General features: G+C 35.3%; 1 protein-coding gene across 8 annotated transcripts in view; it reads left to right on the forward strand.

The window, feature by feature from the left end:
• The window catches only part of LOC143237472 (protein O-mannosyl-transferase Tmtc3-like), a 144,700-nt gene that overhangs the window by 59,173 nt on the left and 61,352 nt on the right, over positions 1-24,175 (forward strand). For all 8 annotated transcript variants that reach the window (XR_013020083.1, XM_076476759.1, XM_076476752.1 and 5 more), the window contains exons 2-3: positions 16,630-16,875; positions 22,690-22,826. Coding sequence is in view for 6 of the 8 variants with exons in the window: in XM_076476752.1 (XP_076332867.1) it covers positions 16,678-16,875; positions 22,690-22,826 (335 nt within the window). In the remaining 2 variants the exon portion in view is untranslated. The remainder of the gene's footprint in view (positions 1-16,629; positions 16,876-22,689; positions 22,827-24,175) is intronic.

A 24,175-nucleotide genomic window follows, 5' to 3' on the forward strand; every position in this document is an offset into this window, starting at 1 on the left:
TTTCTGCATTTATTTTCCAGTAGAATAGTGGATCTGGTTTCATGCTCTTATCATATAATGTTGTATGGAATAAGCACTGAACTGCAGTAGGTTATCAAGTCATTAAAATTAACTGTGTACAAATGCTTTTGGGTCCATCTCTTAATGAGGTTTTCAGTTCTAATTTATTATGTTCATTAATAAATCAACTGAACGTCGTTAATTATATTCCATTGCACAAGCTGAGAGATTCAGTTTCATGGTTTTATTTAAATACATCGTTATAAGAGGTTTGGTATCCGCTTTGCTCGTATTTATTAACCCTGAAAAAAAAAGCTCAAAATGCTGAACACTAACGAAAATAAGCCCAATTCTAGTTTATGATGGAAGCAAAAACTGGTTACTTCTGTTTGAAACCGGGCAGACTGAAACCATATTTATAAGTACACTAAGATCAATACCCACCCTCTTTTCTAATACAACCGGCAACTGCGCAACATCTCCATACTTAAGGCAATGGGACGTTATCATCCCCATAGATGTCGACCTTTATTTCTATCTTTGTTACTCGTAACGAGTTTTTCCAAATCTGTAGACATCTCACGTCATTAAAATGGATGACAACAAGTTAAAGAAGAAGCTCTCACGTATCTAGATGTTACACTTGTTAACCTATATAACAATCAGTCTTCCAAGTTTGTAGGTGTTACACTTGTTAACCTAGATAACAATCAGTCTTCCAAGTTTGTAGGTGTTACACTTGTTAACCTAGATAACAATCAGTCTTCCAAGTTTGTAGGTGTTACACTTGCTAACCTAGATAACAATCAGTCTTCCAAGTTTGTAGGTGTTACACTTGTTAACCTAGATAACAATCAGTCTTCCAAGTTTGTAGGTGTTACACTTGTTAACCTAGATAACAATCAGTCTTCCAAGTTTGTAGGTGTTACACTTGTTAACCTAGATAACAATCAGTCTTCCAAGTTTGTAGGTGTTACACTTGTTAACCTAGATAACAATCAGTCTTCCAAGTTTGTAGGTGTTACACTTGATAACTTAGGTAACGACCAAACTTCCAAGTCTGGAAGTAAGTATTGGAAGTAAGAAGTTAACAAATAAACAATATTCCTAGTCTGCAGGTATAATACAGTTATGACCAAAATGTTTGCATGTTTTCTAACAAATAAGATGATTATTGTTAAGATGAAATACAAATATACTTAGTGTTGTTAAACTGAAAAATACGTGTTATGTTAAACATCTACATATGTAATTTGCATAAGGAGACAGATCCTGTGGACATCGTGAACAATTTAAAGAACAAAAAGAAATTAACAGACATCCATAGAAAGATGTGTAATTTAGCATTTTACGAGTCACAATAAAACCTTACGGAAACATATATTATGGGGAAAAAACATCAGATTATTATAAATAGCGTCTATAATCTTATATCAGTTCATATTAAACATTCAATACTTCCTTGGTTCCTGCTAGGTCACTCTTGTAGTATGATTTCATCCCAACTTGTCACAAGAAGGCACTTCAACGTAGTTAAAGTAGCTCTTTTAAAGTCATGGTTAGCATTTTCCGGTTACGTTTTGCCCAACAGTTCTCTTTTGGATTAGAAACTAAAGATTTGGCTGGTCATGGTAATCTTGTTACGTTCTTTTGTTCAAGATAATCTTGTAAAATTCAAGCATTATGGGCACTGGCATTGTCATCCTAGAGCACAAAGCTATTGTCCAACCTTTCCCAAGCATATGGCAGAAATAGCGTCTCCATATCATTCCTACAGGATGCTCCATTAACGTTTCCCTGTAGGATATGAATAGCAATTTTGGAACCATAATGAATAGCTGCCCAAACATATACTGCTCCACTTCCTGTGTATTCTCTGTGGGAAAGACAGTCTTTCCTCATCTGTTCTCCAATAAAATGGCGGAAAAAACTGCCATCATCTTTTAACAAGGCAGAAACAAGACTCATCTGGAAAGATGACATGCCACCAGTGTCTTCGTAACAACTGTGAGTTAGCATGCTGTCTTGCCCAAACAAGGTGAATGCTGGATAATATCGGTTTGCGGATAGCCCTTCTTGCAAAAACATCAACAAAACAACTTGTATGGCTGGTCTCTTATTCACTGTTCTTCTGAATACCCTGCGGAATAAATTTGTTCGTGCCATTCCTACCGTAAGATAATGCAATACCTCTTTCGACTTTGACGTGTTAACCTGATCCAAACACGACCTCAGGCAGTAGTTCTTCGGTGTCTACCAGTAGACTTTTCTGGAACAATGTGTTTGTTGTCCAATGGCATTTCAGGATTGTGAATACAGTATAATAAAAGTATCCTAATGTTGTGGTAATGTCTGTTATTTTTCTGAACATTCGGACAGTTTGACGATATATAACGTTTGACACGTGACGAAGCATGACTCTACACCAACTACAGGGAAATTGCGTGAACAAAGAATTGATAGGTTTGGAAAAAAATTACACTTAAAGCTGACCCTTTTATACAAAACAGGCGTATATGTTTGTTTTAACAAACGAATGCTCAAGACAACTTATATTGACCAGTAAAACAATACATGCTTGTGTGATCATACACTACATTCTCTGTAAAATATCGAGCATTTACTCAATATGTATCTCAAGACTGCTGGTATGGACTTACTGATAAAGCAAAGAACAACGTTTCGAGCTTCTTAGGTCATCTTTGTTAACCCGAAAATGACCTAAGAAGGGCGAAACGTTGTTCTCTGTTTTATTAGTAAAAGTGTTAATACCAAAATCAACTGTCCTGAAATACATTTTTACTTCAAGTGGGTTTCTCGTCATTTCGAATTTACTCAATAAATGTTCCATGCATGTAGACAATAACATCGATATAAAACAGTATGCAAACATTTTCAAGACCATACTTCTTTAAAAGAAGCTAGCGATCTCCAAAGTCTATTAGTGTCTTAATTCGTTAGCTTAAGTAACAACAGTTTAGCAGCTGCTTGAAATAGATAAGATGAAACATAAAATCATTATACGCAGGTAATTCTTACTTCAAGAGAAAATGACGTATATTTGAAACATTACAAACTGATAGACTTGTTGCTACTGAAAGAGAGGATTGATCAAACTAGATAGCCCATTAACATCCCCAAGAACCGTGTAATTGCACAAAAAGAAAAAGTTTATTCTTGTCGGAAAGTAAGAACCTGATTAATGATTCAAAAGGTTTTAGAAAACAACTCCTTTTTTTTTATCTGAAACCAGGATGTAACGTTGTTATCATGAAGGATATGGTATAGCTGAACCAAGGATAATTAGGTAATTATTTTTCGTGAGTTTGAGTGAAAAAAACCCAACAAAACCATATAGCTATAAATTTTTCTCTCTAAAAATATTACTTTTTTAAGTATTACATTATTTCATGTTTTCATAAAAGTGACGTTGGTCATAATGTAATATTGATAAGTGTTGAAAGATTTATGGAAAACTTTTGTTTAAACAAATGCATCATTAAAACACTTTCCAATAAAAACTATCTATACATTCCAGAAACGTATGAGGAGATTCTTCTTCAATATTTACACGTATTTTTCGTGATGTTAATTGCTTATTGTATTCAGAAAATGAGAACGTCAAACTTAAAGACAAAGGAGTAGGAGATGCTAGAGTGGAGATCATGACACGCTTATAGTATACTGTTCTTCTTTTTGAAGTAACAGCAAAATATATATGAACTGTTATTATATTTCCTGAGGTGTAAGGGAAAATTAATGATGATTCTTTCATATAACGGTGTCCCTGTAAATTTCTCACGGGGTTATAAATTGACACTGGAAATTTCAGTGGTGACACTACAAAACGTTTGTCATATAAATTACAAATGATACATTTTATAACTAGGATATTGCTTGCAACATATCTAAAACTGAACTGAAAGTTTCTTTTGATTATATCAAATAAGAACTTAAAAGATTTGTTTTATATTCTCGAGCAAAGTAATACAAGCGCTATCTGCGCCTAACTATCCCTAATTTTAAACTTATAAAATAGATGGAACGAAACTAATCAACCGATCGTTTGGCCATCCTAACTGAATAGTGGAATTTCACTGTCACTCTAATAAAGAAATTACAGAATTAACATGCAGGGCGCGATTTTTTGTAGCAACAGGCCACGACCCATGAACCTTTAGATTCATAGTTATGGCGCAATAATCACTGGGTTAGTAACGGCGAGACCGTACTTTTTTTTAAATTTATATACTGTTTATACGTGTTTACGAAAATTCAAAGTTCAGTGGTGATAATGCAATATTAACTTGAAGAAAAATCGCCTACCTCAACAAGTTGTTTTCTTCAGTCCTTTTCTCAGGTTCGGCATGGCCAGATGGTTAGGATTCTTGACTTGTAATCTGAGGGACACGACTTCGAATCCCTGTCATGCCAAATATGCTCGCCCTTTCAACCATGGAGTCGTTATAATGTGACGGTCAATCCCACTATTCGTTGGTAAAAGAGTAGCCCAAGGTTGGCGGTGGGTGGTGATGACTAGCTGCCTTCCCTCTAGTCTTACTCTGCTAAGTTAAGGACGGCTAGCGCAGATAGCCCTCGTGTAGCTTTGGGCGAAATTCAAAACAAACCAAACCTTTTTCTTAACATAGCATTTCTTTATATGCCCAGTGCTGAATACACTACGTGTTAATTATCTCTAACTGTAACGATAACGAATAAAAAATTAGACTAGTCGATACAAACTGGCAGGCCTAACATGGCCTAACGGGTAGGGCGCTCGACCCTTTATCGAATCACTGTCACATCGAATATGCTAACCCTTTCAGGAATGGAGTATTGTAACGTGACGGTCGATCACTCGTTTCGTTGGTTAAAGATAACCAAAGAGTTGGAAGTGGATAATGTTGACTAACTATCTTTCCTCTAATTTATCAATGCCAACTTGAAAATGGCTGGCGTGGGTGGCTCCTACATAGCTTTGCGCGAACGTAAACAAATTGACATCAGTAGTTAAGTTATAATCAATTATAAAACGTTACAACAACACCTGTAGGTTTATAAACATGCCTTACTTGTAGCTTTGTTTCTTTAGAGTTGTGTGTGTGCGTGTGTGTTTTCTTATAGCAAAGCCACATCGGGCTATCTGCTGAGTCCACCGAGGGTTCTTTAGTCTTTCTGTTGAAATAAAACGAAACTTCGCTCATATTAAAGATTATTTTTCACCATTTAGTCACAGTTTGAGAGATATCCATAGCTACAAGAAGAGATAAATTATTAAAACTTATCTAACACCAGGTAAAACGTTTTACGTATTACGATTTATCTCAAACAAATCTTCGATTTATTATATTACAGACGTTACGTATTACGATTTGAAATAGCCAGAAATTTTAGTTTTAATTTAAAAGGTAATTAATTATCGATATGTATTAAATTTATGAAATTTGCCAACAAAATTAATACACCCAATTTTCTTTCTGAACACAAATATGCAAACAACAATACAATTTATAATAACGGTTATTACAAATATTGACTTCTGTACAAGAGTTTTACAAACTATACTGAAGCTTTTATCTGATCTAGAACTGAATATTTTATCGATGTTCCAGGTCCACGACGAGCAAATTAATTATGAGTTAATACTGTTACACCTTGCTTAAGTTAGCCAGCTGTCTTTTCTTAGATAGCCTCGTATCGCTTACAAGCTGATTTTTCACCAATGAAGATATTTAATATCCTCGTAGAAATACTACTGCTCGAAGTTAATTCACTGAAGATTTTAAGGTTCGAAATCTATAAATGTCCCTGATCAAATATCTGTAATTTTTCCGATTAGTAAGCATTTATCACAATTATAGCTCCCAAGGTTTATAGTGTACTGACTGTGGAGATAGAAAAATGCTCTGTTCTATCTCTCGGTATGTCAGTTTATATACTTTAAGGCGAGGTTCTCGAATGTTCAGCAATGTTCGACGACACGCTAGAGTTTTCGTAAAATTCATATCGTTGATTATTACTCTCAAGAATCTTATACAAATTTAGAGAAGAGGCGGGACTTGCGCAAAACAATCCAACAATATACGTCACATGCATCAAACTCAAACAAACGAAGTTAATAAAATAAATTTATAACAGTAAATCTGTTACAAACTATAGCTGTGTTAAGAAAAGTTCTTTTTCACCCATCCCTAAGAACAAGGTAAGTTATAGCAAGAAATAAACTACCAAAACTTATGTAATGTCAGATAAAACTATTGTTGTCTTAGAAATGTTACTATTCGTCTGTCCCTAAAAACATGTGCTTTAGCGAAAATACAGTGTTATGACATTGGGTTCACTATGTTCTGCTACTTGATCACGTTTTTGATTTTTTTCGTTTAAGGTAAGAATTATTTGGACACTTGTCTTGTGTATCTCTTATGTTACACCACCTAAGTTTTGTGTTTAATTAGATAGGTAAATTAACATACTTTAACCCTGGAATGTAGTTACACCACCTAAGTTTTTTGTTTAGTGAAATAAGTTAACTCACTGTAGTTATTTCAATTTAAAAGCAAGTGTCTTGTTTGCTGTTTCCTGACAGCCTTTATCGCCTGGAGTAAACACTTTATAAGTGTCCATGTTCGACCTTGTGTTTGAAATAGTAGACTGTTTTATCTTCGTTTGTCTTTCACTTTGTTGTCTAAAGAAATAAGGTATATTTAAGATCCCGATATCTGCTGTATTTATGTTTTGGAGAGAGCCGGATGCTTTCTTTACGGGAATCTAGCTATAACATTGTTGTTTGAATAAGTACATTATATTTAAATAGAACCAATAATTCTGCACGGTAGGCCATAAAACAAACAGGTTGGGCTATAACAACAGGTTATACACAGGTTATACATTTTATATACAGGTCAGGAAAATTGTCTTTCTGAACTAATGAGTTCTGTGTGTTTACCTTTCCTATTCTGCCAAGTAGCTATGTGGATCTTAAGCTGCAACATGTTGTGAAACTATGAGTATGACTGTTACTGATTTTGTTGCCTGAAAGAATAAACCTTTTTTTTTTTACAGAAATCTATCTCTAACGCAGTAAGAACTGTGTGAAATTAACTCACACTAGACTTTATTGTTTTAAGGAGTAAAGATTTTATGGGATAGTTTTTGACCATGAAGTTTGAAGGAATAAATATTTTACAGGGGTACATGTCTGACTTTGTTGTTTAAAATAGTAAATTATTTTATATTAGTTTAATTTTAACTTTACTCTCTTAAATTATTAAACATTTCACAGGGGCTATGTTTGACTTTGTTTTATAAATGATTCTTTATTTGTTTAAAGTCAAGCACAAAGCTATCCAGTGATCTGTCTGTGTTCTGTCCACCATTAGTATCGAAAACTGGCTTCTTGCGTTGTAAGCCTGCAGACATAACGCTGTGCCACTGGGAGCATTTTATAAATGAACAACTGTTTTACGTTGGAATGATCCGTTTGTGATTTTGGTGTCTGCAGAAGAGTTTGTTACACACAAATCCAGCTTCTTGTATGAAGAAATAAATACTTTACCTTCTCTAAGTTTGTTTGTATTTTTAACATCGATAATTTTCCGACGTTGTTGACTAAAGAAGTAAACAGTTTAACAGTAGCCCATTTCTAACTTTACATCTAAAAGGATAAACGGTTTTATGGAGGATATCTCGGTCTTTGTTATCTAAAGAAGCAAACTGTTTTATGAGAACACCTCTTACTTTCTTGTCTGTAGAAGTGAACCTTTTTACATTGACCAGTCCCTGATTTTATTTTCTGAAGGAGTGAACTGTTTTGTATGAGAAACCTCTGATTTCTATTTTCTAACTTTGTTAATTGTTTTACAGGGAACCAACTATGAATTTCTTGTATGAAGAATTAAACTATTTTACTTTGGTCCATCTCTTACTGTATGTGTGTTTTCATAGAGCAAAGCCACATTGGGCTATCTGCTGTGTCCATCGAAGGGAATCGAACCCATGATTATAACGTTGTAAATCCGTAGACTTACCATTGTTCCAGCGGGGAACAACGTAATTGTTAATGAATAGTTTAACCACAAATTAAACTTTCATTTGCTGAACTACATACAACTAACGGTTTAAACTGAATACAATTACTAAAGGCTCAATCAAGGTTTATTTTAAGGTTTAAGCTATCAATTAATTACAAATGAATGAACCATAATCTATTTTAACTACTGAAAACAAATATTATGTTGTTTCCGATGGCTCATGTTTTCATCCAAACAGAGTTAAAGAAACACAATTTCGGCCCATTGTGACATTGCAATCAATCTTTAGGTGAAAAGAACAAAACTTGAAACAAGACATCTGTGAGCACATTTTAGATAGCTAGAATTAATCTGTTTAATGCGGAACACATGAAGCAACAAAGGACGTTTGTTGAGACACGCAGAAAATCTGCGCAAGTAGTCGTCATGGAAACGACTCATTACGGTTTTGATCTTGTCATGCCCTCAACGTCCCATATCAGATATTTCATTCCAAAAATGTAACTTTTCTGTTTCACCTTTCATCGTAATTACTTTTTCATTACGAAGAGAAGGCTGTAGTCTCGTTAATTCAGAACGCGTTTTTCATTGTTATAAAATAGACATGTCTCTCAGCGTGAGTTAGGATAGAAATGAATACTGTTAAACTGATGAGACTCGTGTTATCATTTTTTAAAAAATGATGTTCAGCGTATTTTTTTATTATTATTCCTTTTATTACTCGGAAGAAGCAATGCTACAGACAGTGAATTCAACACTGCAGTCGAGTGGACCACAAACAAAAGCCATCAACTTTAATAACAGAGTTTGCACTCACGTGACCTTCTAAGTAAAAGTGATGGTCGCTTTATGGGCAGTACTTTCTAGCAGTCGCTATCGTTATGGTCACAAATCACTGTGACTAAGATGCATCGTCTGTCCTGTAACAGGTGTAAGGCCTGCGGTTAGTCGAAAGGGGAACGTTGTTACTCTGCGATCTTCACCATTCTCTGCACGCTGAATACCAAAGAACGTAGCGAAGCATTAGGTAATCAATCATCATCGTAAGGAGAGAATAACCAGAAAAAAAAAACATTTTGAAGGCGGCAGAAAGCATTAACACAAGAACAACATCCGAAAGGTTAAAAACCTAATATAAATATTTCTGGGATTTTGGATTGCAAATTTTATTATCTTAAATACCAGATGTTAAAATGTGAGGTACAGTAAACACTTAAAGATGTTCAAATGTAACAGTGGCGGCGCCAGGATATTTTTGTTGGGAAGGGGGGGCCTGAGGTAAACTGTGAAGGGGCTTCCCAAAATGCCATCAATATGAAGTATAGATGGTAAATTATAATAATGTAAATACCAAAGTACATTTCAGAAAGGTGTGCTATTTTGAACTGCGTTTTTAATGCAGTTTTTATTGGAAACTCATACTCTGATTAATAATTCATTAATACACATTATAAATAATCTCTTTATGAAAATATGCGCATATGTAAAAGAGGAAGCTCACCTAAATTCCATCCAAGGTAATACATAATAATAAAGAAAATCAAGATTAGCTTAGATTGAACATTTAATATACCATTAAGAGTAAAGCTACAAATCAAAAGAAATATAACATAAAGACATAGTTTACATAGCAGAAACGAATTATCCCATGTGAAGTTAATACACTCTAAGGAAAAGTAAGGTCACTATCAGGCTAACTATCTTTCATCATGTTGTGTTTATAGTATTACTTCAAAACAATGCGCCTGTTCTGGTGATGTGTCTATAACAGTATCAATATCGAGTTGTTTTGCCCTCCTGGTGTTTACTGATATGACAGCAAGGTTGCTGGTGCGGTTTATACCACTGCTGTTGCGCAAGTATGTCTTGAGAAGCTTCAGACATGAGAAACTTGTCTCACAAGCAGCTGAAGTGACAGTCAGGGTCACAGCGATGCATACAAGTTTGTGGAGATCCATGAAGGCATCCTTGTATGGCTCCAGCATGGTTGCAAGCTCCAATGGTGTGGATACTTCCTGCCCCTTGTTTTTCTTCCTGGCAATTAGCCTGTTCAAATGATGGACCTCCACTGCGAAGTCATCCTCTGCCACACCATAGTTTGCTGCCATTCCTAAGAGTGCTTGCTTGTCCAGAAATATGGAGTGTTTGGGGTTCAATGCAGTTGCACCCATCAGAACACTGCAGGCGTCAGAGGAGAATCTTCTATTCAGCTCGTTGAGCATCCTGTCTATGATGGCATAGAAGGTGTGTCTCCTGGCATCTGGTGTTGGTTCATCTCTTTAGCCAGTACTAGATGTGATTATGAATTCGTCCAGGTGTCTGGGGGCAGATCGCTGTCCACCTTGACGCACCGTCTCAGTGTGTATTCCCACTTTCTTACATGTATCCTCAGCAGACTTTTCCAAGTCTTTCCATGCTGCTTCAGCTCTCATTTCTGAGAGAAAAGAGATGACAGATTGTACTATGTCTTCTGCAGAGGCCAGCTGCAGGTCAGGTGACTGGAGGTAATCTGATAGCTGTTTTGTCATCAACAGTAGTTTTTCTATGGCCACTAGACTGGTTACGAACTACTGATTTAGGAGGATGCACGGGCCCTTTGATTCAGTGGTTCTGTGGACATTGTCCCCTTCCACAAGACGCTTTAGGGTTGTAACAATGGCAGGGAGGGTTATTTTCACAGCCAGACAAGCAGCATGTTGGCAGGTTTATCTTGTGTCTGACAGTTGCTTCAACTCTATGTGCTGGTTCACGGGTTCAATCTTCTTTTGTACCTTCAGAAATTCTTCATGCACAACCAATGTAGAAAAGAATTTATACAGCTTCTGAATTGTCACAAAGAACTCTGCTGCAGCCTGGACGTTGTGCACACAATCAACTAGCACAAGGTTGAGCCTGTGTGCATGGCAGTGGACATATACAGCCTGAGACACCTCTCTCCTGAACCTCTCCTGTACGCCACTTATGTACCCTGTCATGACTGCAGCTTCGTCATAGCACTGGCCAATGCAGGCATTATGGTCAATACCACATTTAGCCAGAGTCTTCATGATTTTCTTGAGCAATGAATCTGCATCCAGACCCTCAGCAGCTGTGAAGTCCAGGAACTCCTCGTGAAGGCTCTGTTGGTGGAGGTACCTTACCACAATGAACAGCTGTTCTTGTTTGCTCACATTCTTTGTTTCATCCACCATTAGAGCACAATACTCAGCTTCCATGACCTCTTTGCTGATATCCTTCCTGATCATTCCAGCTATGATGTCAAGCAGTTCGTTTTGGATATCATGGTGCGTGTACTTGGCATTGCCAGGACCGCTCAACTGCTTCTTCACGATTTCATCATACCTGGAAATCATGTCAATAAGTTCCAGAAAATTGCCCCTGTTATCAGACTGACTACCTTCCCTGTGACCTCTCTGGGCTTCATTCTGGCAGGCCCTGTAGAGCAGTGCGTCTATCACGGCTCTTATGTAATGTCGGTTTTCCTCCACAGTTTTAGCATGGCTTGCATCGAGAGCATGTTGGATCCTTGCACCCTTTGTTTTCTGCAATTTAAACTCTGCGCAAGCTTACATGGCAAACTTGTGTCCTGCAGAGTTATCATGGGACTTCAGTGATGTGGTCGCCTTCTTCCAGTTCCAGAAGCCTTCATGGGTGAAGGACTTCTCAGTTTTAGTAAAGTGTGTGTGACTGAAAAGACGACATGCGAAGCAGAATACAGCATCTTGGGTCACAGAGTACTCCAACCACGAGTGCTGATTACGCCAATTCTTGTTGAATGACCTTGACTGACCACTGTATTTTGTGGCCGGGTATCTCTTCAAGTCTGGACAAATAAGACCACACTATCTGGAAGCTGGCTCAGGTCCTTGGGTCCTGGTGGTAGTTTTTCACCCTGGGTGTGAATGGTGCCCTCTTGCAGCTGGGGTCCCGCACTAGTCGCGTCCGCATTCTCACCATCACGATCACCACTGTCCTTCTCACTTGCACTACATGTGTTTGTAGGACCATCTACGTGCTGCCTCTTCTTGGGTAGCAGGTAGTGTTGCATAATCAACCCTATGTGTAGTATGACCAGTCTATGTTTTAGTGAGTGATGTCTGACTCTCGTCTTGTGTGATGGTGTCCTTGTTTGAAAACGAGTCGCTGATTTTGATTTCCTTTTATTAATCCAATCTGAGTGTGTGTTCCAGTATGAGGCCGAGTACCAGAGAGAGCGAGAGTGGCGTAAACAAACATAACTCCTTTTTATACAGAGCACGCGAACGTTAAAGTGACCCCCGAGCCGGTTGACTGCTAGTACCACTTCTTACTTCCAAGTTGTGTTAGTTTATATGAAACGAATGGGAAATTCTCTCCTTATATTGGCATTAGGGCTTACAAAGGATATTCATTTTAAACATCGAAATCTAAGGAAAAAGATATCATTCATACTATTGTGTCATTTCATGAATAAGGAACAAAAAACAACTAAACATAGTTCAACATTACAAACAACTGCTCTGCAGCATTGAAACCACCAAATTATATCAATAGCACATGAAAATCCAGAAAATATCTGTGAAATTAATTAGGGAACACAGACACAGCTTTTATAGGGCATGTTGTACAACTGTGGGCAGCTAATGGGAGTGAGCGGGGGATGGCGTGCGGCTGGCATCTAGATCTCGATCGGGCTGAGCCGATCGTTAGCCGTATGCAGAGCATACACCATGGTCAGCGGCTCGGTGATCATACGCTTAAGGCGTTCGAGGCGGGAATCGCGTGCTCAAACAAAGCAAACCCGCGGCCTGGATATTGAATGGTCATAGTAGCACCAAAAACAAAATGTCTAAATTGCAGTTGACCTTCACAGAAAGGCTGGTTTCTTCATAAGTTCACATTATTCATACAGGCCAAACTGTCATTGTGATATTGTTCTTATTATCATAAGTGTGACAAGCACCTGTTACAATAATGTAATTACTACATTACATTAAATTAGGCACTTCTAAATAGCCCAATGACAATTTCAAAATTCATTCTAGAATTGTTTAGAAATATTATTTGGTCAGTTAACATGTAAAGTTATTATGTAATCATAAGTATAACATTAATTGGATTGTAAGTCACAATTTTAAATGTATGTCACAATCATCAGTACAATTTTGGATGGCTGATATACAATGCAAAATGATCTCACAGAGGACACAACACCGGCTAAATGCTTCATAGTTTTGACCTGTACACAATACATTTATACATGCATGCTATGTTTTATTTTTCAATAAAAGATAAATGAAATACCTGTGAAATCTTTGGTTTATCAAGTAAAATCCCTGACGATACTTTGTAACTTGAAATCAACGTGGTTGTCTTCAAGATAGAATTGCATTACACAGGGAGCGGCAATACAGCACATGAGTTTCAGTGCATTCAATACGTTGCTATGAGACGCATGACACATACTTCCGTCTTAATGAAGACGTTGAGTTCTACAGATCTATGTCTCTTTGATGTTAATTGTTAAGCAACAACGACGATTGTGTTTTCCACATTTTATGAATATATATAGGTAACATTATTGAGGGATGAGGGGGGCTTGGCTCATTTTTTTTTTTTTTGGGGGCTCAGTAAGTACTTGAAGTATTAAAAGTTTAGGTAGCATGAACACCAGAAGATATTTTAATGTAACATGCTCTAATTATTAGACAAATTTGAAATTTAAAGTAACATATAAATCAAGAGATGATATACTCTAAGGTACTGTAAACACCAGAAGATTGAATACAAAAGATAAAGTTTAAGATACTATGAACGTTAGAAGTTACTAAAGTGTAAAATCCTACGAAAATCGGAAGGTGTTAAAGTGTAAGACACTGTAGACGTTAAACGGATGTGTTAAAATATATAAATATGTACTGATCATGACAATAGACATTCATTTTAGGTGAATTAATAGTGGCATTCTTAATGTTTAACTGTATCTCAGAACAGCTGGTATGGGTATTAACCTACTTCACCGGAAGATGACCTAGGATTTTGTTATTTGTTTGTTTGTTTTGAAATTTCGCACAAAGCTACTCGAGGGCTATCTGCGCTAGCCGTCCCTAATTTAGCAGTGTAAAAGTAGAGGGAAGGCAGCTAGTCATCACCACCCACCGCCAACTCTTGGGCTACTCTTTTACCAACGAATAGCGGGATTGACCGTCACATTATAACGCCCCCCACGGCTGAAAGGGCGAGCATGTTTGGCGCGACCGGGATGCGAACCCGCGACCCTCAGATTACGAGTCGCACGCCTTAACACGCTTGGCCATGCCGGGCCAGATGACCTAGGAAGGTCGAAACGTTGTTCTCTCCTTGTGAATAAAAGTGTGAATACTCATACCAGTCGTTCTAATATACATTTTTATTTCAAGTGAGTTTCTTGTCATCAATAATTAATGTTTAAACTGTCAATTATTCTAATAAAAATATACCTATTTTAGTTGGACTGATATGAAACTTGCTTGTATTTAGTTATTTTTTAATAACATTTTACAAAATATACTTATTGCCAATAAAACAACCGATAATTGTTTTATAAGAAAAGAATTGTTTGATGAATTACTACTAATTATTTATGTCAATGCTTCCAAGATTATTATGACATAATTAAAATGTAACAAAGTGAGTGAGGCATTCCACTACTACTGCTGCTCTTTCAAAGTGGCTCTGATAGTTCTAGCGTTAAAACCAAATAAGAAAAATTTAAAACGAGGAGACAGGATTATATTTATGTTGTAATCTTATTACGACACCCAGAAATTATTCAAACATGCTAGGTCTGTGTTAATAAAGCTTAACGATTAATGTTCTACCTTTCTTTTTCTTTTTTTTATACGAACTTAAGAACAAGGTATCCTTTTGTATCAAGACGGAGGTACCATCTTGTATTGTTCCATTGACCACTAGTTAATTAAATGACAAAAGCCATAGAAGACTGTTCACCCGAACATATCACTGAGTTCTTGACATTACTCATTATTGACAATACTGTACAATGGTAGAAGTCTCTAACTTCCAGACACAACGAAACATTTAATAATCAGGAGCCAGGCAAGACCGTAGAGCCTAAAAATATCTTCTTCACAAAAGCCTAAAAATCTCTAAATTCTTCACATAACTGACCATTTACGGAACAGGAGCCAGGCAAGACAGCAGAGCTTAAAAATTTTTAATTTCTTCACATATATAACTATTTAACCAACAGAAGCCAGAAAAGACCGTAGAGCTTAAAAATCTCTAACTTCTTCACATAACCAACCATGTAACAAACAGGAGCCAGGCAAAATTACAGAGCCTAAAATTATCTAACTTCTTCACATAATTAACCATTTAACCAACAGGAACCAGGCAAAATCGTAGAGCCTAAAAATATTAACCTTCTTTACATAACTGACCATTTAATCAACAGGAGCCAGGCAAGACCAAAGATCCTAAAAATCTCTAGCTTCTTCACATAAGTAACTGTTTAACTAACAGGAGCCAGGTAAGACTGTAGAGTTTAAAAATGTCTAACTTCTTGACAAAAGTAATTTACATGTCTAAAAAATACGTCAAACCCATGACAGATTTGAAAACTGTAAAAGTAGAAATAGATAAATATTGGTTTAATTCAGAAGTCTAAGTGCATCATGGAACTGAATAGAAATCATTATTAAATAAATACGACCACAAACTCCAAACAAATGAAAATGTAAGGGAACCGTTTCTGTCAAAGAATAGTTTTCCATAGTCGAACCAGTTCAAATGTACAGTCTGAATTGGTGAGCATAATACAACATTGCAAACGCAGATCGTGACACAAGTTCACGTGGTACAAACATCTTTAAGTAAACATTATTCTGTGTGAATTTCTTTAACTGAAGGAAGAAGATGAGAATAAAAATAAAGGATGAGCAACTTAGTATAAAGTTTGTTAGATAAGGTAAAAGTTTGCTGTTCTCATTTACAACATCTTCATATAAAAATACAGGATATTTGGCATCGTTGCTATGACACCAAGGACTTCGAGAACACATCAATGATATCAAAACAGTTGACACACGTTGTTTCAACACATGGACTGTCTAACTAAAAACCTCTAAGTTTTGGCAAAATATAACAACTACTTGAAAAGAACCTATAAAGAAACAATGCTAATTAATGACAAGAATCCCCCTTTAATCAATATAAAGTTTAGCCTAAATCCAAACTTGTATAGTATGAAAGGTCATACTTACATATCTATACGTACTTACTTTACGTTATATTTATTTTTTTATTTTACAGGAGAATAATATTTTCTCAGAAATTATTGTATCACATGATCTCTCGTCACGTTATATACTTTCATTGTTTTATTGCGCTCAATTAAGACTGTAAGTTTAAATTCGATTGCAGATAAACTAACCAATGATAAAGACGTAGGTCAAAACATCGTGACCGTCAAAAGTTGTATTTATGTTTATTTTGTCGTCGTGATCACTTTAATAAAAATATAAATAACTAAGAAGAGATTTTTTTATCAAGATTGGTGTGACAAGTTAACCTTGGATGCTTTTATTTACATCAGCATGTGTGTTTTTCTGTTCTTCAGGACAAGAGAAAAATATACAAAAACCTAATAAAGTGAATCACAGCCAAAATGATAATGGAAAAAATACCTTTAAAAGTGCGCCCTCTAGCAGTGGTATCCTTGGCAGTGGTCGTCTATTACAACTCACTGGGTGGCGAACTTGTTTTTGATGATGTTGCAGCAATTCAGGATAACAGAGATGTTCGACCACACAACCCGCTTTATAACTTATTCGTTAACGATTTCTGGGGAACCCCTATACACAAGGTAAGAACAGAAACCATTGTACGCCTTATTATTATAAGATGATTATTGGACATTTTACACAAAGTTGGCTCAAACAAGTCTCTGTAGGCTTTATTGTTGTACGGTTCATACAGAAAACTGCACAAGGCAAACAAGTACCAACCTTTATACGTTTTAATGAATAAAGACTGCATACGTTATGTTAAAATGATTTTGTAGAGCCGCCATGTTTGATGAATTCTACCTGACGAGCATAATCTTGATAAGAGACACACAGCATAGGTTCCATTGAAAATGTCTCTATCATCAAACTGTCACGATCAAATCACATCAAAGTTACTGTAAGCTTTCGATAATCCATCTAATGTATGAATCCGATTGGACAAAAATCTATAGTTTATGTGTCAAGCGTCTAAATCAGTTTGACATTGTAAAAAACATAACATGGATACCTGTTTCCTTTTGCAGCTGCTTAACGTATGCGAAATTTGAACGGATATATTCGAAAACAATTTGTATACATGCGACTGGTGTTACTTTTCCAGACAGGCATCCTACTTTATATCCGTTGTGGTTGTCAGGTGATTTGCTGAATAACATATTCAAAATCATTTTACTATAACGTAGTGGAGCAGAATCTTCTGTATTATATTAATGATAGAAAATTATTTAGACAAAAGAAATTCGGTTTGGAACAATATGTGTTTTATATAATTACCAAAAACTATGTATACAAAGTAATCTCAAAAATACGTGGAAATCACAGTTACACTTATTGTTTTATGATTTTCAGGAAACCCTCTCTATCGAGTACTAACGTTGTATTAACATGTCTGTGGACATAAAGAGTTAAAACCCAAACACAAAAGAAACTATAAAATTTATACTTCGCTAAAATATAAATAATATTGAAGCATTTCTGTCGTGCAGAATAGTGTTATGAAACCTTAATCCTAATGTACATTCTGATGTAAGAAGAAATCTAAAGTTTAACGGACAACTGTTTTTATATTTGATAAACAAATCACAAGTTTTATATGCAAAAACGGCTCGTTTGGGTTGAGAAAATATTTTAGTAGAAGAGCGTTGTTCGCTCTTCTATGTAAAATATTTTCTCAACCCAAACGAGCCGTTTTTGCATATATATTTCTCTACAAGTGGGTTTTCTCGACATCACTGATTAAATCACAAGTTTTATTTCACTGTTGGTTCTCTCGTAATCAGAAGATTTATTAACCATTAAGTGTCCTGTGGTAATAAGAAGTTCCGTTATAGTCGCAAGTTTTATTGTTCATTGTGTGACTTGTTGTAGACAATGGTTTTATTGTCCATTGTGTGACTTGTTGTAGTCAGAGGTTTCATAGTCCGTTGTGTGTTCTGTTAAAGTCGCGAGTTTTATTGGACATTGTGTGACTTGTTGTAGACAATGGTTTTATTGTCCATTGTGTGACTTGTTGTAGTCAGAGGTTTCATAGTCCGTTGTGTGTTCTGTTAAAGTCGCGAGTTTTATTGGACATTGTGTGTTTTTTTTAGTCATAAGTTTTATTGTCAATTGTGTGTTCTGTTGTAGTTAGAGATTTTATTTTCCACTGTGTATTCTGTTGTAATCACAAGTTTCATCAGTTGTGTGTTCTGTTGTAGTTAGAGATTTTATTTTCCACTGTGTGTTATCTTGTAATCACAAATTTTACTCTCCGTTATATGTTCTGTTGTAGTCATACGTTTTATTGTCAATTGTGTGTTCTGTTGTAGTCAAAGGTTTTATTTTCCGTTGGATGTTTTTTTATAATCACAAGTTTTATATTCAACTAAGCAACCTGTTGTAGTTGAAAGTTTTACTGTCCGTTGTATGTTCTGTTGTACTCACAACCTTCATTGTCCATTTTGTGTTCTTTTGTAGTCGCAAGTTTTATTGTACATTACGTGTTCTGCTGTAGTAAAAAGTTTTATATGTCCATTGTGTGTTCTGATATAGTTATAAGGTTTTTGTTCATTGAGTATCCAGTGGTAATAACAAGTTTTATTATCCATAGTGTGCTCTGTTGTAGTCATAAACTTACTCTCCGTTTTATGTTCTGTTGTAGTGAGAGGTTTTATTGTTCATTGTGTGTTCTTTTGTAGTTACAAGTTTTATTGTACATTACATATTCTGCTGTAGTTAAAATTTTTATATATTTATTGTGTGTTCTGATATAGTCATAGATTTTTTGTCCATTGAGTGTCCTATGGTAATAACAAGTATTATTGTCCAACTTGTGCTCTGTTGTAGTTACAAGTTTTACTGTCTGTTGTACGTTTTGTTGTAGTCAGAGATTTTATTGATCATTGTGTGTTCTGTCATACTCGCAAGATTTATTGTCCATTGTGTCTTCTGTTGTAGTCAAAAGTTTTATTGTTGATTGTTTTCTGTTACAATCGCCAGATTTATTGTCCATTGTGTGTTCTGTTGCAGTCAAAAGTTTTATTGTTCATTGTGTGTTCTGTTGTAGTCAGAGGTTTTATTGCCATTGTGTGTTTTATCGTAGTCAAAAGTTTTATTTCCCTTATGTATTCTAATGGAGTCAGAGATTTTGTTGTCAGTTGTGTATTATGTTCTAATCATACGTTTTATCGTCCATTGTATGCTCTTTTGTAGTCACAAGTTTTATTGTCCATTGTGTGCTCTGTTGTAGTCACAAGTTTTATTGTCCATTGTGTGCTCTGTTGTAGTCACAACTTCTACTCTCCGTTGTATGTTTTATTGTAGTCAGAGGTTTTATTCTCCATTTTGTGTTCTTTTGTAGGCATAAGTTTTATTATCCATTATGTGTTCTGTCGTAGTCACAGTCTTATTGTACATTATGTGTTCTGGTGTAGTAACAATTTTTTATCCATTATGTGTTCTTCTGTAGTCACAAGTTTTGTTGTCCATTGTATGTTCCTTTGTGATCACAAATTTTGTTTTCCGTTGTGTGTTCTGGAGTAGTCACACGTTTGACTCTCCAGTGTATGTTCTGTTGTAGTCACATGTTTTACTGTTCATTGGTGTTCTTTTGTAGTCACAACTTTTATTGTCCTTTGGGTGTTCTATTGTAATCACAAGTTTTATCAATTTGCGTTCTGTTGTGGTCACAAGTTTCATTGTCCATTGTGTGTTCTGCTGTTGTCACAACTTTTATTGTCTATTGTGTGTCCTGTTGTAGTCAGAGGTTTTATTGTCCATATCGTGTTCTGTTGTACACTGAGGTTTTATTGTTCTTTGAGTATCCTGTGGTAATAACAAGTGTTATTGTCCATTGTGTGCTCTGTTGTAATCACAAGATTTAATCTCCGTTGTATGTTCTGTCGTAGTGAGAGGTCTTATTGTTCATTGTGTGTTCTTTTTAGTCACAAGTTGTATTCCACATTACGTATTCTGCTGTAGTCATAAGTTTTATTGTACAGTGAGCGTTCTGTGGCTATAACAAGTTTTATTGTCCATTGTATGCTCTGTTGTTATCACATGTTTTATTCTCCATTGTGTGTTCTGTTGTAGTCAGAGGTTTTATTATCCACTGTGTCTTCTGTTGTATTCACAAGTGTTTTGCCCATTGTGTGTTCTATTGTAGTCACAAGTTTTATTGTGAAAGGTGTTCTGTTGTAATCACAAGTTTCATCAGTTGTGCGCTCTATTGTTTTCACAAATTTTAATGCCCGTCGTATGTTTTGTTGTAATAATACGTTTTATTGCCCATTGTGTGTTCTTTTGTAGACAGGAGTTATATTGTACATTGTGTGTTGTGCAGTAGTAACAAGTTTTATTGTCCATTGTATGTCCTGTGGTAGTCAGAGATTTTATAGTCCATTGTGTGTTCCGTTGTAGTCATAGGTTTCATTCTCTATTTTGTATTCTGTTGTAATCACAAGATTTATCAGTCGTGTGTTCTGTTGTAGTCAAAACTTTTACTGTCTGTTGTATGTTCTGGTGTAATCAGAACTTTCAATGTCCATTGTGTGTTCTTTTGTAGTCACAAGTTTTATTGTTAATTGTGCGTTCTGCTGTAGTTACAAGTTTTATTTTCCATTTTGTGTTTTGGTGCTGTTCGTTGTGTGTTTTTTTGTATTCAGAGGTTTTATTGTCCATTGTGTGTCATGTTGTAGTCAGAAATTTTATTGTGCATTGTGTGTTTTGTTAAAGCCAGAGGTTTTATTGTTCGTTGTGTGTTCTGTTGTAGATCAAAGTTTTACTCTCCGCTGTATGTTCTGTTGTAGTAACAAATTTTATTTTTCATTGTGTGTTCTGTTGTAGTCAGAGGTTTTATTGTCTATTGTGTGCTCTATTGTAGTCACAAGATTTACTGTCCGTTGTGTGTTCTGTTGTAGTGAGAGGTTTTATTGACCAATGGGTGTTCTGTTGTAGTCAGAGGTTTTAATTTCCTTTGGGTGTTCTTTCGTAATCACAAGTTCTTTGTATGTTCTGTTGTCATAATAAGTTTTATAGTCATAAGATTTATTGTCTATTTGTCTTTTTTTATTGTCTATGTGTTCTTTTGTAATCAGAGGTTTTATTGTCCATTGAGTGTCCTGTGGTAATAACAAGTATTATTGTACATCTTGGGCTCTGTTGTAGTTCGAAGTTTTACTATCCGTTGTTTGTTCTGTTGTAGTCAGAGGTTTTATTGTTCATTGTGTGTTCTGTTATAGTCGCGAATTTTATTGTCCATTGTGTGTTCTGTTGTGGTCAGAGGTTTTAATTTCCTTTGGGTGTTTTTTTGTAGTTACAAGTTTTATTGTACAATATGTATTATGCTGTAGTAAAAGTTCTATATGTCCATTATATGTTCTGGTGTATTCATAGGTTTTATTGTCCATTGAGTATCTTGTAGTAATATTAAGTATTATTGTACATCTTGTGCTCTGTTGTAGTTACAAGTTTTACTGTCAGTTGTATGTTCTGTTGTAGTCAGACGTTTTATTGTTCATTGTGTATTCTGCTGTAGTGAGAGGTTTTATTGTTCATTATGTGTTCTGCTGGAGTGAGAGGTTTTATTGTCCATTATGTGTTTTGGTGTAGTCATAGGTTTTTTTTTTCTTTGTGTGTTCTGTTGTAGACAGAAGTGTTTTTGTCCATTGTGTGTTCTGGTGTAGTCATATGTGTTTTTGTTCATTGAGTGTTCTGTTGTAATGGTAAGTTTTATTGTTCATTGTGTGTTTTGTTGTAGACAGAGTGTTATTGTACCTTAGGTACTGTGCAGTAGTAACAGGTTTTATTGTCCATTGTGTGTTCTGTTGTTACCACAAGTTTTATAAATTGTGTGTTCTGTTGTACTCACAACTTTCATTGTCCATTGTGTGTTCTTTTGTAGTCTGAAGATTTATTGTCTATATTGTGTTCTGTTGTAGTCACTAGATTTACTGTCCATTGTGTGTTCTCTTGAATTCAGAGGTTTTATTGTCCGTTGTGTTTTTTGTAATTGCAAGTTTTATTGTCTATTGTTTGCTCTGTTGTAGCTACAACCTTTACTCTCCGTTGTATATTTTGTTGTAGTCACAAATTTTATTGTCCATTGTGTGTTCTTTGTAGTCGGAAGTTTATTGTCCATAGTGTGTTCTGGTGCAGTTACAAGTTTCACTATTCGCTATATGTTTTGTTTTATGAACAAGTCCCAAGTCTTACATTTCACTATGTGTGCTGTTGCAGAATCAAGTCACAATTATTACTCTCCACTGCATGTTCTATTGCAGAATCAAGTCACAATTATTACTGTGCACTATATGTTCTATTGCAGAATCATGTTACAATTATTATTGTCCATTGTATGTATTATTGCTGTGTCAAATCATAATTATTACTGTCCTTTGTATGTGGAATTACAGGAACAAAGTCACAAATCCTACCGTCCACTATGTGTGCTGTCATTTCGCCTCAACTACGCCGTCCACGAGGTTAGGCCATTTGGTTACCACGTGGTGAACGTACTTCTACACGCCATTGTATGTTTTCTTTACTTCAGGTACGTTGAGTACACTTTCAAAGTTTAAACATTGTGTTTATAAACGTGATATTTCTATCTTTTTGCGTGAGCATTCTATTTTAATGTTAGGGATATACCTGTCTGCGTTGTGCTCAATATTTTCTGGCACACTGTTAGATTAGATTTTCCTGCAATGTTAACTTATTTTAAAAGTAAAATTGCAAAATTTAGTCTGTTTGTACTTTAAGTAAGGTTTTACATTACTAAGTTTCATGTTTAAAATGCTGTTTTCTATCTATTAGAATAAATAATGTTTCTAAAACGAAGCACTTTACTGTTCGGGTAACAATCTGGTTTGGTAATAAATGTATGTCTCTTAACGCCATCTGACAATTTATAAAGTTGTATTTTCAAACACAAATTCCATTCTCAGCAAATTTATTTTTTCGAAAGAAAACGATCCAAAGGTATAGCAACCAGTGAATGAATTATTCGCTTTTATAAGCTCTATTCTTTCATTTCGGCATCGTTCACTTTGTAGATTATTACGAAACTTCTTGGTGTGGAACAAAAAACAACAACAACGCCACATTAATGATATGAAACGTCGGTTCTCTTTCATCACACGAAAAGTGAACCACCTTTTCTGCTTTCTAGCCATGTCAGGAAATCGACGCTTGTTTAGATTTCCTACCTTATTGGAACTGGATCATTCACGACTAACCGCTGAAGCTTTAAATATAGCTTTAGGATAGCAATAAGTTTATATAAGCAAGAACAAGAATATACTTCTGGCGGAATGGAAATCTACGTCGATCAGTAAGCATAGTATTTAAATGTACAGTATAGAGAGGAATTATAAGTAATAAAATACGGAACAGTATAATCCGAATTATATGTGATGTAAATATTAGAATACTGAAAAGTAAATTTTTGATTACACATAGTGTATTATATTGTAATACAGAAGAGTGTATTACTGATTGTATGTACTGTAAATACTAATATATATAACCGCAAATTCCTGATTATGTATAATGTCTATATATTAACACTGAGCAATAAATTGATGATTATGTTTATATATGTATATAGTGCATATATTATGACACTTAAGAGCGAATTCCTGGTTACGTATAAAACTCTATAGATACTGCTATTTAAGAATTTTATTCACGTTTGATTGAGAACTAATCTTCATTCTTTTTCATATTTATTATTATCATTTGACATAAAATAGGACAACACTATATAGCATAACGGTCTCTGATTAACCTAGAATGTTCTTCTCGTGAGACACCGTGAGATATGATACAAAGCAAGTTATCTTGAAATAAACGACCTTAAAACATCAAGATTTGATATATATTTTAATTAAATATTCGACG

The sequence above is a fragment of the Tachypleus tridentatus genome, chromosome 13, assembly GCF_004210375.1.
Source record: "Tachypleus tridentatus isolate NWPU-2018 chromosome 13, ASM421037v1, whole genome shotgun sequence".
Taxonomy (NCBI): domain Eukaryota; kingdom Metazoa; phylum Arthropoda; class Merostomata; order Xiphosura; family Limulidae; genus Tachypleus; species Tachypleus tridentatus.